The 12,170-nt window shown below is 46.4% G+C and overlaps 1 protein-coding gene across 2 annotated transcripts in view; it reads left to right on the top strand.

Annotated features, from left to right (window-relative positions):
• MED12 (mediator complex subunit 12) overlaps positions 1 to 12,170 on the top strand; it is a 179,997-nt gene that overhangs the window by 43,891 nt on the left and 123,936 nt on the right. For both annotated transcript variants that reach the window (XM_073556161.1, XM_073556162.1), the window contains exons 2-12: positions 223 to 327; positions 425 to 616; positions 734 to 893; positions 998 to 1,170; positions 7,045 to 7,155; positions 7,247 to 7,501; positions 8,764 to 8,910; positions 9,001 to 9,100; positions 9,188 to 9,324; positions 9,406 to 9,537; positions 9,652 to 9,781. In XM_073556161.1, coding sequence (XP_073412262.1) covers positions 223 to 327; positions 425 to 616; positions 734 to 893; positions 998 to 1,170; positions 7,045 to 7,155; positions 7,247 to 7,501; positions 8,764 to 8,910; positions 9,001 to 9,100; positions 9,188 to 9,324; positions 9,406 to 9,537; positions 9,652 to 9,781 — 1,642 coding nt within the window. The remainder of the gene's footprint in view (positions 1 to 222; positions 328 to 424; positions 617 to 733; positions 894 to 997; positions 1,171 to 7,044; positions 7,156 to 7,246; positions 7,502 to 8,763; positions 8,911 to 9,000; positions 9,101 to 9,187; positions 9,325 to 9,405; positions 9,538 to 9,651; positions 9,782 to 12,170) is intronic.

The raw sequence follows: 12,170 nt of genomic DNA, 5'->3' as shown, positions 1-12,170 counted from the left end.
ACGGCCTCAACTCCTCAGGAGATTTAACTTTCTTTTCACCAGGAAATTTAACAGGAGACCACTTCTGACCAGTCTTTTTGCATGGACCATTTTTATACTCAAGTTCCCTCTTGGACTTCTCTTTATTGTTGTATTTAGTAAGAGGTGCAGGATGAAAGTAGAAGCCCTTGGCCGAATATAGCCTGGGTTTATTAGATGTCTGACACTTTCTATGTTTTGCAGGATGAGCTTACAGCACTAAACGTAAAGCAAGGATTCAATAACCAGCCAGCTGTATCAGGAGATGAACATGGCAGTGCTAAGAATGTCAACTTTAACCCAGCTAAGGTAATGCTTCTGTGTGACGGAACAATTTCATTTAGCCTTTTTTCGTGTGTTTTTTTTTTTTGTTTTGTTTGTTTCATTGTACATTACCTACTTTTAGATTAGCTCGAATTTCAGTAACATCATGGCAGAGAAACTGCGTTGCAACACCTTGCCAGACACTGGACGAAAAAAGCCTCAAGTTAACCAGAAGGACAACTTCTGGCTTGTCACTGCTCGCTCCCAGAGCTCCATTAATAACTGGTTCACAGATCTTGCCGGAACCAAACCTCTTACACATCTGGCTAAGAAGGTGAGCGTTACATCATGTGTTGGTGAACACAAGAATATTACGTTAAGGAAGAGTAAAGATATAACTTTGACAAGTTAGTTTCCATATCTGCTTAGTCACTTCTTTTGTTCTTGACAGGTTCCAATTTTTGGAAAGAAAGAAGAAGTTTTTGGGTTTCTGGCACGTTATTCTGTGCCAGTTATGAGGGCAGCTTGGCTTATTAAGATGACTTGTGCTTATTATGCTGCCATTACAGAGACCAAAATGAAAAAAAGACACGTCATGGATCCATTCATAGGTACAATGTTGTTTTTTTTTTTTTTTTTTTTTTCTTGTAGTCTGGAATAATTCTTATTGACAGTATAATTATGCCCTTTTGCTGACCTGTTCCATTTTTTGCAGAGTGGACTCAAATCATCACCCGCTATCTTTGGGAGCAGCTACAAAAGATTGCAGAGTACTACCGACAAGTAAATGGTAGCCCTGGCTCCTCATCTGGTCCTATGCCTCCAGAGGTTGAGCTGTCCCTCAAACAGTGGGAATATAATGAGAAACTAGCCATGTTTATGTTCCAGGTAAGCATTCTGATCATGTTTTTTTATCTCCCTTTTGCGTGAACACTGGGAAAAGTTCCAGAAGGACACGCTGATTGCTACAGGATCAACCCCATTAAGTAAGCTATCCCCTATGTCCGGTCAATAAATGTTGGTACGCCTCACAAAATAACAGGATTTTGGTTGTTTACCGTAAAATCTGTTTCTCAGAGTCTTCATTGGGGGACACAGAAACCGTGGGTGTGTGCTGCTGCCTCTAGGAGGTTGACACTATGCCATGAAAAAAATGTTAACTCCTCCGCAGTATACACCCCTCTGACAGGCTGTAGGACAGTCAGTTAGTGAAAAAGCAGTAGGAGGAGACATTATCATGTAAGTCATCATATATATATATATATATATATATATATATATATATATATATATATATATATATATATATATTCATTACAAGTAACAAAATCATGGGAGGGCGCTGTGTCCCCCAATGAAGACTCTGAGAAATAGATTTTACGGTAAGCAACCAAAATCCTGTTTTCTCTTTCGTCTCTTTGGGGGACACAGAAACCGTGGGGCGTCCAAAAGCAGTCCCCGGGGAGGGAGAAGACCGAAACATCCTTCAGGTCGGAAAACTCGCCACTGCCGCATGAAAAATTCTTCTGCCTAGGCTGGCGTCCGCTGAAGTATAGGTATGGAGCTTATAGAACCTTGAAAAGGTATGAATGGACGATCAGGTGGATGCCTTGAACAATTTCATGCCCTATGGTGTGCTGCCCAGGAGGCCCCCACCGCCCTGGTTGAGTGAGCCTTGACCCCAGCAGGAAACACCCTGTTCTTCACCCGGTAGGCTTCCAGAATTGCCATTCTGATCCAGTGGGCGATTGTTGCCTTAGATGCCGGCAGGCCTCTTCTCACCCCATTAGGAATGACAAAGAGCGAGTCTGTTTCCCTGAAAGGAGCAATCCTAGCCAGGTAGACCCTTATCGCCCTGGCCAGGTCCAGCTTATTGAAAGAACGCTCCAGAGGAAGAGTTGGGGCAAAATGACGGTAGGATTATATCCTCGTTCAGGTGGAAGGCCGATACCACCTTGGGGAGGAAGGAAGGAAAGGAGGAGGCCGCAAAACAACCTTGTTTTGGTGCATAATCAAAAATGGAGGGCGACCGGACAGGGATGCCAACTCTGAAACCCCCTGATAGAGGTGATGGCTATGAGAAATACCACCTTCCAGGACACAAGGGATATGGGAGCTTCCCAGTGGGGCTCCAAGGGTGAATTTGTCAAGGCTTCCAAGACCAGGTCAAGAGCCCATAGATCCACTGGGGATCTGTAAGGAGGAGCTGTATGCCACCCTTTGAAGAAAGGTCTTAACCTGCAGGCGAGAGGCCAAATTCCGTTGGAAAGAAATAGAGAGAGCAGATGCCTGGCCTTTCAGGGAACTTAGGGCAAGACCGGCATCTAATCCTGCCTGGAGGAAGGCTAGGATAGATGGTAGGAAACAGGGTATATAGGTGTTATGTGAATAGACTCATACCAGTCAAAAATAAGCCTTCCAGGCTCGATAATAGACCCTGAAGAAGATGTCTTCCTAGCCTGGATCGTTGTATTAATGTTTCGGTCCGAAACAACCCCGCTGCTCTCAGTATTGTGGTTTAGATGGCCATGCCGTCAAATTGAGCAACTGAGAATTCGGGTGGTAAAACGGCCCCTCAGCCAGGAGATCTGGCCTGTCGGGGAGTCTCCAGGGGGTGCTTACAAGAAGATTGATAATTTCTGCGAACCAGGCCCTCCTGGGCCAGTATGGGGCGACCAATATGACTGGCACCCCTTACGCCATGATCCCCTTTAGTAACCTGGGTAGGAAAGGGAGGGGAGGGACCAGGTAAGGGAGTCTAAACGGTGACCAGGGAATAACCAGCGCTTCGACCCCTATTGCCAGAGGATCGCGGCACCTGGAGACAAACTATTGGACCCTTCTGTTCTGTCGAGATGCCAGAAGGTTCACATCCGGAGTCCCCCATAGTCAGCAGATTTGATGGAGCATGTACTGATGTAAGGACTATTCTCCTGCTGCGAGCACTTCCCGACTGGCTGATCCTTGAGTCATCCTTCCCAACGTAGGAGTGCTGGAAAGACCCCGGTTGGTTCTAGAATGTCGATCGACAGTGAGGATATTCGCCTCGACCATCGCCCCTGAACCACCAGGTGACGGAATACCGCACCCCACCCAGGAGGCTGGCATCCGTAGTTATCACCAGAGAGTGTACAGGGGGAAAAAAAAAAGGACCGCCCCAGATAAACAAGGGGGAGGTCAGTCACCCTTGAGGGACTGTCTGCCTGACTGGGAGGGAGTAAGGGCGATCCAGTGAAGAGAATGACCTGTACCACTGAAGGATGGTGTCCCTCTGAAGTATCCTGGAACGGGACAGGGCAAAGGGTATTGCCTCTGAGGCTGCCATCATCCTCTGCAGGACTCTCATGGCAGCGCGAAAGGATAGGAGTCGGGATTCTAGCAGAGAGCAAATTTCCTGCTGGAGAGTAATCTACTTCCTTTCAGGAAGAGAGGCCCTTGAGCGGCGGGTGTCAATTAGCATCCCTAAGAACTCTAGGCGTTGTGTTGGCGTAAGGTGGGATTCTTTCCCTGTTGAAGAGCCAACCAAACCGGGACAGCGTGACTAGAACCACAGATCGGTTTTCCTGAGCCTGATCGAAGGAGGGTGCTTTGACGAGAATATCGTCGAGATATGGGACTAATACTATATTTCTGACCCTTAATATGGCTACCGTTGCTGCCATAATCTTTGTAAAAATTCTGGGGCTGTTGCCAGCCCAAATGGTAGGGCCACCAACTGGGAATGCTGCTGCTGGACAGCACAGCGCAAAAATCCTTGATGTCCCTGAAAAATGGGGCCGTGCAGGTAGGCGTCCCAAATATCTATGGAGCATAGGAATTCCTGATCCTCCATAGAGGCAATCACCGGCCGGATCGACTCAATCCTGAAGTGGCATAGGCGGACCCATTTGTTTGACTTATTCAGTTCTAGTATGGGACGAACCGAGCCATCCTTTTTTTTTCTTTTTTTTGGTATTACAAACCCTTTTGAGTAAAGGCTTGTAAAACGCTCCTGCTCGGGAACAGGGATGATCACTCCTGCGCTGAGGAGAGAATTGATTGCCGCAAAAAAACCTGAGGCCATGGCAGCGTCTCTTGGTGGTTGATATAGAAAAAAAAACGGCCTCGCAGTAGCGCGCTGAAGTCCATCTTTCATCCTGTGGATACCACTTCCCTTACCCAGGTATCCATTACTGAACTCCGCCTGACATCTCTGCAGAAGAGAAGGCGGCCCCCTAGTGTGGGGAGAGGTACTGGGAAGGGAGCTGTAATCCCTGCAGGCGTCAGGCTGAAGAGGATCTGCCTGGCCCCGACCTGGTAGCTCTGCTGTGGGAACTGCGAGGGCGCCATGAAGGAGAGGCCCGAAAGGACACCTCCTTCCTGTCCCTAGGCGCCTGCGACCTCTGTGGGGCCCTGAGCATAGGCGTCTGCCGCTGGGGCACGACGAAAGGAACAAAAGGATTGGGCCTTTCGTTTGAAAACCTATCGACGAGACCTGGCCTGAGGGAGAAGGAAGCTTATGCCCCCAGCTGCATCTTTAATGATTTGATCCAACATTTGACCAAAAAAGTCGGGAAAAGGCAGATTGGTTAGGGATCTCTTTGGGGACAAATCGGCCTGCCAGGCCTTTAGCCAGACCATTCACCGGATGGCTACCCTGTTGCTGGATACTTGGCTGCGCAGGATGCGGCGTCCAAAGCTGCTGATACCCTATACTTCCCGACCAAAGAGATTCTGTCTGCGAACTCCGCTAGTTCTGCTGGCGGGGCCCCGGCCAATATGGGCCACTGGTGAGTGGAGTGACTGTTTTGGTAGAGAGTCTGGACACTGATGGATCCACCGAAGGGGAGGAGGTCCAGTTGGTAGTGAGATCTGGATATGAGATCCCAAAATGGCTTCTTCTCTGAAACCGCCTGGTCGGGTTTTCCCTTTCCTTGAACAACACCTCCTCAAAATCCCTGTGGGTGGCGAAGACCCTGGAGAGTGACCTATGCCGCTTAAATGAGAGCCTGATCCGCAGGCTTCGATGTGGCGTCCTTAATGCTAAGGTCCCATTGACTGTAGCAATGAGGTCCTGGACCATATCCTTGACACACCAGGCTGCCCTGGCCCGTATTCAGAACTCTCCTCCAAGTGTGTCTCTAAAAATACTTCACATGATTCTGGGGAGGACCGGGAGGAGGCAGCCAGCGGCGGTGAGATGGAGTAAGAAGGGGACATGGGTTGGTGGTCCTGTCTCAACCTTTTACGGCCTCTAGAAGGTCCAGAAAAAGGACTCCTTTGATGCACCTGTGTCCACTGGAGTCTGAGGTGGCAATCTGTCAAGCACCGTTACCAGGTACTGTGATACCTTGGTAAGGTTAGCTACGGATTTAGATAAGGCGGAGGCCCATTCCGGACACTCCTTTCTCCCGCACCTGCTTTTTAGCATAGGTAATACAGTGGGTCTGCTGCGTTCTGAGCAGCGTGGGGAGGACTGACCCGAAGGAAGCTTATTTCCTGAGGTACATACAAAATATTTAACGATGGTTGCCGACCATTGGGCGTAAAGAGCGTGGTGAGGGAGCAACACTGTAGTGCAGTACTCACATCCCGCATCCTGTGTCCCCACTGCAGCTGCTGCCCGAAGGCAGAGGAGAGCGATGCACCGCCCTCTAGCCCCGCCCGGAACCTGGGGCCAGCCCCGGACTTCCTGGAGCACCAAGATGTCGCCAGTCCCAGAAGAGGACCCCGGAGGGCTGGGCCTACCCCGGAAGCCGGGATCTGACATCGGACGCGCACATGCTGGATGACCGCTGGAGCCCAGGAGCATAATGCCGCCGCGGGAGGAAGGATTAGAAGCTGCGCCGCAATCTGCATTCCTGCAGTTCTTGGAAGCAGGTACTGGCTTTTAAGGTAAGTTATAGCCACGGAGCACAGGGTAACAGTGATCCCTCCATAAATGCAAGAAAAAGAGCTGCTTTTTTTTTTTTCTTTCCATGAAAAATGCTGCAGCCTCTTACCTTCAGCTCCCCCCGTGACAGGGAGCAGTTACCTGACGAAAAGATTGCTGTCCCAAATCTTTTCTGCATGGCGTCTCACTCGATCATCCGGCTCTGGAGGGCGAGTGATGACAGACGAAGGTCAGGACCAGATATGATCACCTGAACACGAGTCCGTGTTAGGGGCTAGGGTCCTGCCCATGGGATTTATGAGGATACGGGGTGGCAGTACACGCCACACTCATAATCCCGGTGTGGGAATACAGATGTAGCCGCTCTATTGTGTATCCCTCCATACCTGAAAAGGAACGACGCACACTGAGGTAGGCATGGGTCTGCGAGAGACCTCTGTCCACCTTCTATCTGACACTAAGCAAAACTGATTGTCCTACAGCCTGTCGGTGGGGTGTATACTGCGGAGGCGGAGTTAACATTTTTTTCATGGCATAGTGTCAACCTCCTAGAGGCAGCAGCACACACCCACAGTTTCTGTGTCCCCCAATGAGACGAAAGAGAAATTGTCTGTTTATGGCCTGTCATTGTCTATATACTGTATCATTTGTAATTTTTTTTTTTTTTCTTTTTTAAGCTACTGTGCAGTAATACTATGTATATTTGGATGATGGGAACAGATTCTTTTGGTTGTCGCTATAAATATATCTCTGGCTTCTGTCTGAGGCCGCTATTTAACACCTGGTCTTACAGACTTGTAGGAAACTGAACAATGCTTCATGTTATCAGTCTGTACAGTAAGTGCATTAATAATTTTATTTGACCTGTGATATTTTGTGTACCAATAAAGGATGGGATGTTGGATCGCCATGAGTTCTTGACTTGGGTCCTGGAATGTTTTGAGAAGATACGTCCAGGGGAAGATGAACTCTTGAAGCTGCTTCTGCCTCTCCTCCTTCGTGTGAGTGTAATATAGCATTTAATGTTTGTCTTTACACCTGTTGCATTACCCTTTTTTATATTTTAATTTCTTTTCCCTCTTGTCTCCACAGTATTCAGGTTCTTTAGTCCAGTCTGCTTACCTGTCTCGGCGGCTTGCCTATTTCTGCACAAGGCGTTTGGCACAGCTGTTGGAAAGTAGTGGGGGGCATACAGGGCACCTTCTTACAGCACAGACTGGTACAGCTCTGCCTCCTACACCGGCACCTCCTCCACCCTCAGGATCTGCCCCATCCTCCCCGTTTAGTGACCTTCTACAGTGCTCTCAGCATCGTCCTCTTGTGTTCGGGTTGAGCTGCATGCTGCAGGTACTTTTACCTGATTTGTGTTTGTTCGTGCTGGATGAGAAAACCGCAGTCTTCAAGACACAATACATTAGGATAAAAACTATTTGTGCATAAAAACTACTGATCACATGTCATAATAAATCAAATTGCACTTGCTTTCTTTGAATGAGATACAAAGGAACCTAATTATCTGCTGGCAAATTTCACATATGAGTAAGAAGCACTAAGCAGTCATTATGGTGCCAAAGCAACTAACCTGATGGTGGTCTTCTGTTCTCGGAGTAACAAGTTACTCCCAGTTATTGTACTGGTGTATGGTTCTGGTTTGTGTTTTCTTTTGCATGAGTTGCTCATTAGTCCAATTAAGGGTTGTTCTGTGGGAAGTGCCCCAGTTGGTAGCGGCTTCCATACCCTCTCAGCGTTCCAGGTATAGAGGGAGAGCGCTGCTCTGACACACGGCACTTGGGGTTTGAGCAGTAGTATTATGACAGCTTTATGTAGGCAATCCAATTGCAATATATATTTGAGAGTTTGGTCCGTTCTGCGCTCCACATAATGAACTATCACAAGCCATAGCAATCCATTCTCTTCTGATGAAGGTCTGGAATTTAGGATACAAATGTGTATATTGCAATTGGATTGCCTAAATAAGTGTCATTCTACTGCTCAAACCCTGAGTAACGAGGTTTTCCTTCATTTATAATTACGGACTGATCTCTCCTCGGGCACCGCCACTCCAACAGAGTGAGGTATAATACTGTGTGTTGTACATCTCTGAAACACTTTGGATGGACTGGCTGTAGATCTAATTTCTTACCGCATTTTAGAGTGATGTCATATACTATTGAACAGTTTATGCAAAAGAAAGACAGCCAGACTCATACACCAGATCTGCAATCGGGAGGAACGTGTCAGCAGTTTATTCAGAGACCAGAAGACCACCATTAGGCTGGTTGCTTTGGCACCATAATGCCTGCTTAGTGCTGCTTATCCATCTGCACAACATTGCCAGCCGGTAATTAGGTTCCTACATATCTCATGCAAAGAAAGTATTGTACAGTCTGCATTGTGCACCAACTTGTTCTGTTTTTTTGATCTGTAGTTTTTTTTTCCACCATGCACAAATAGATATTATGGTGAGGTTTTTTCCCTTTCGGTTTTACCATATTTGTCCTCTGGGTTGAGGCTACCATTTCACAGAAATTATGATTGTATGATAGAAATGTCATTAGTAGTTTTACTGTTTTGGATAATATAACTTTACTTTTTCCTCTTCTTTGCAGAGTATTGTTCTGTGTTGTCCCAGTGCTCTTGTATGGCATTACTCTTTGACTGACAACAGAATTAAGACTGGGTCCCCTTTGGATCACCTTCCAATTGCTCCTTCTAGTCTGCCCATGCCAGGGGGCAATTCTGCATTCACACAGCAGGTAAACAAGGCATAAAGGTTTCCAGTCGATTCTCTCAGTGCTTTGATCTTTTGTTGGACGTTTTTCTCACTAGTTACATGTATGCCTCAGGTTCGAAGAAAACTTCGGGAAATGGAGCAGCAGATAAAGGAGCGAGGACGAGCGGTAGAGGTCCGGTGGTCATTTGATAAATGTCAGGAAGCTACAGCAGGTACTATTGTGCTGTATACAGAGCTTTAGGTTCTTTTTAGTTCCTTTTCAGTTGTTTTTTGTTTAATAAGCTACTCTCACATTTTAGGATTTCCCATTGGACGTGTTCTTCATACTCTGGAGGTTCTGGATAGCCACAGTTTTGAGAAGTCAGACTTTAGTAACAACCTGGATTCTCTTTATAATCGTATCTTTGGATTGGGCCTCGGCAAGGATGGTCACGAGGTGATGGAGCGGTCTCTTTTCGCTGTACTAGACTTGATTCTGTCTGTGGTTTAGGTATTTCTGATGCCTCTTATTTTGTAGATCTCGCCAGATGACGATGCTGTTGTTGCCCTGCTGTGTGAGTGGGCTGTGAGTTGCAAACGCTATGGACATCACCGTGCCTTAGTTGTAGCTAAATTGTTGGAGAAGAGACAGATGGAGATTGAAGCTGAGGTATCTATAGGAAATCACTTTGCTTCCTTATAGTTATCTAAAGTGTTTTTTTTTTTTTTTTTTTTTTTTTTTTTTTTTTTAATTTGAAAGTTTTGTGTCTCTATTCTTTCTCAGAGATGTGGAGACTCTGAAGCAGTTGATGAAAAAGGGTCCGTGTCTTCTGGATCTTTGTCTGCACTCAGTTCACCCCCTGTATTTCAGGATGTCCTCCTCCAGTTTCTTGATACCCAAGCCCCAGTGTTAAGTGAGTATGGACTGCTCAGATGTGATGAGCGGGTTGTGACTGCTGTGTATGCTGTGACTTTGGTCACAGCATGAAGGCTTTTATATTCAGAGTTTCTTTAGCCAATATCAACCAGCAACAAAACTATAGGATTGATAATTCTGTGTTGATCAGGAATAATCGAAAGCTTAAACCTTTTTCTGCCACTTTTTCAAGCAGTTTTGTAAAGTGAGTGCTCAAAAAACGCATTTTACATACATGTTCTCCCATGTGTTGGGTCATATGGGGCATGAACTTGCGTAATATAATTTGTTTATAAACATTAACCCCTTTCTGACATCAGACGTACTATCCCGTCCATGGGACCCGGGCCCCTATGCCCATGGACGGGATAGTACGTCTAGCGCGATCAGCGGCGCTCACGTGAGCGCCGCTAATCGCGGCCGGGTGTCGGCTGATTGTGCCGGGTGTCAGCTGTGATAATGTGTCGGGCGGTCACGGACCGCCCTCGACACATTAACCCCTTGTACACGGCGATCAAACACGATCGCGGTGTACCGGGGGTTAAAAGGAAGCATCGGCAGGGAGGGGGCTTCCTCCGTGCTTCCCTGAGCCCCCCCCCACAGCAGCGCAATGTGCAGCGCTGCTGCGGGGGGGCTCCATCCCTGCTGGTCCCTGATGGCGACGGGGGACCTTCGGGGGCCTGCAGGGAGCTGGCTTCCTCAGTGCCTGCAAAGCGCAGGCACGAGGAAGCCAAGTGCAGTGCCTGTGACAGATCGCTGATCTGTCACAGTGATCTGTGATGTAACAGATCAGCGATCTGTCACATGACAGTTATGTCCCCCCTGGGACAATGTAATAAAGTTTAAAAAAAAAAAAAAAAGTGTAAAAATAAATTTTAAAAAAATCGCTAAATAAAAAAAAAAATCCCTAAAATTCATATTTTGGAAATAAAAAAAACAATAGAAGTACACATATTTGGTATCGCCGCGTCCGTATCGACCCACCCTATAAAAATGTCCCATTAGTTAACCCCTTTAGCGAACCCCTTAAAAAATAAAAAACGAAGCAAAAAAATGATTTATTATCATACTGCCGAACAAAAAGTGCAATAACGCGCGATCAAAAAGACGCATATAAATATTCATGGTACTGCTGAAAACGTCATCTCGTCCCGCAAAAAACGAGCCACCATACAGCATCATCCGCAAAAAAATAAAGTTATAGCTCGCAGAATAAAGCGATGCAAAAATAATTATTTTTTATATAAAATTGTTTTCATTGCATAAAAGCGCCAAAACATAAAAAAAGACCTAAATGAGGTATCGCTGTAACCGTACTGACCCGAAGAATAAAACCGTCTTATCAATTTCACCCCACGTGGAACGGTGTAAACGCACCCCCCAAAAGAAATTCATGAAACGCTGGTTTTTGTTCATTCTGCGTCCCAAAAATCGGAATAAAAAGAGATCAAAAGATGTCACGTGCCCGAAAATTATACCAATAAAAACGTCAACTCGTCCCGCAAAAAATAAGACCTCACATGACTCGGTGGGTCAAAATATGGAAAAATTATAGCTCTCAATATGTGGTGATAAAAAAACTATTTTTACAATAAAAAGCGTCTTTTAGCATGCGACAGCTGCCAAACATACAAACCCGCCATAAATAGTAAATCAAACCCCCCGTTATCACCCCCTTAGTTAGGGAAAAATAATAAAATTAAAAAATGTATTTATTTCCATTTTCCCATTAGGGTTAGGGCTAGAGTTAGGGCTAGGGGTGTGTTGGGGTTAGGGTTGGAGTTATAATTGGGGGGTTTCCACTGTTTGGGCACATCAGGTGCTCTCCAAACGCAACATGGTGTCTGATCTCAATTCCAGCCAATTCTGCTTTGAAAAAGTCAAATGGTGCTCCTTCCCTTCCAAGCTCTGCCATGCGCCCAAACAGTGTTTTACCCCCACATATGAGGTACCAGCCTACTCGGGACAAATTGCAAAACAACTTTTGGGGTCCTATTTTCCTGTTACCCTTAGGAAAATAAAAAATTGGGGGCAAAAATATCATTTTTGTGGAAAAAAAAAATGATTTTTTTATTTTCACGCCTGGGCGTTATAAACTTCTGTGAAGCACTTGGGGGTTCAAAGTGCTCACCACACATCTAGATAAGTTCTGTGGGGGGGGTCTAGTTTCCAAAATGGGGTCACTTGTGGGGAGTTTCAATAGTTTAGGCACATCAGAGGCTCTCCAAACGCACATGACACCCGCAGACCATTCCATCAAAGTCTGCATTCCAAAACGTCACTACTTCCATTCCGAGCCCCGACGTGTGCCCATACAGTAGTTTTCTCCCACATATGGGGTATCAGCGTACTCAGGACAAATTGGACAACAACGTTTGGGGTCCAAT

This window comes from Dendrobates tinctorius, unplaced genomic scaffold (genome assembly GCF_039654945.1).
Source record: "Dendrobates tinctorius isolate UK_male_01 unplaced genomic scaffold, ASM3965494v1 ptg000231l, whole genome shotgun sequence".
NCBI lineage: Eukaryota > Metazoa > Chordata > Amphibia > Anura > Dendrobatidae > Dendrobates > Dendrobates tinctorius.
The sequence above is the reverse complement of the archived record's forward strand: the minus strand, read 5'-3'. Positions and strand labels throughout refer to the sequence as shown.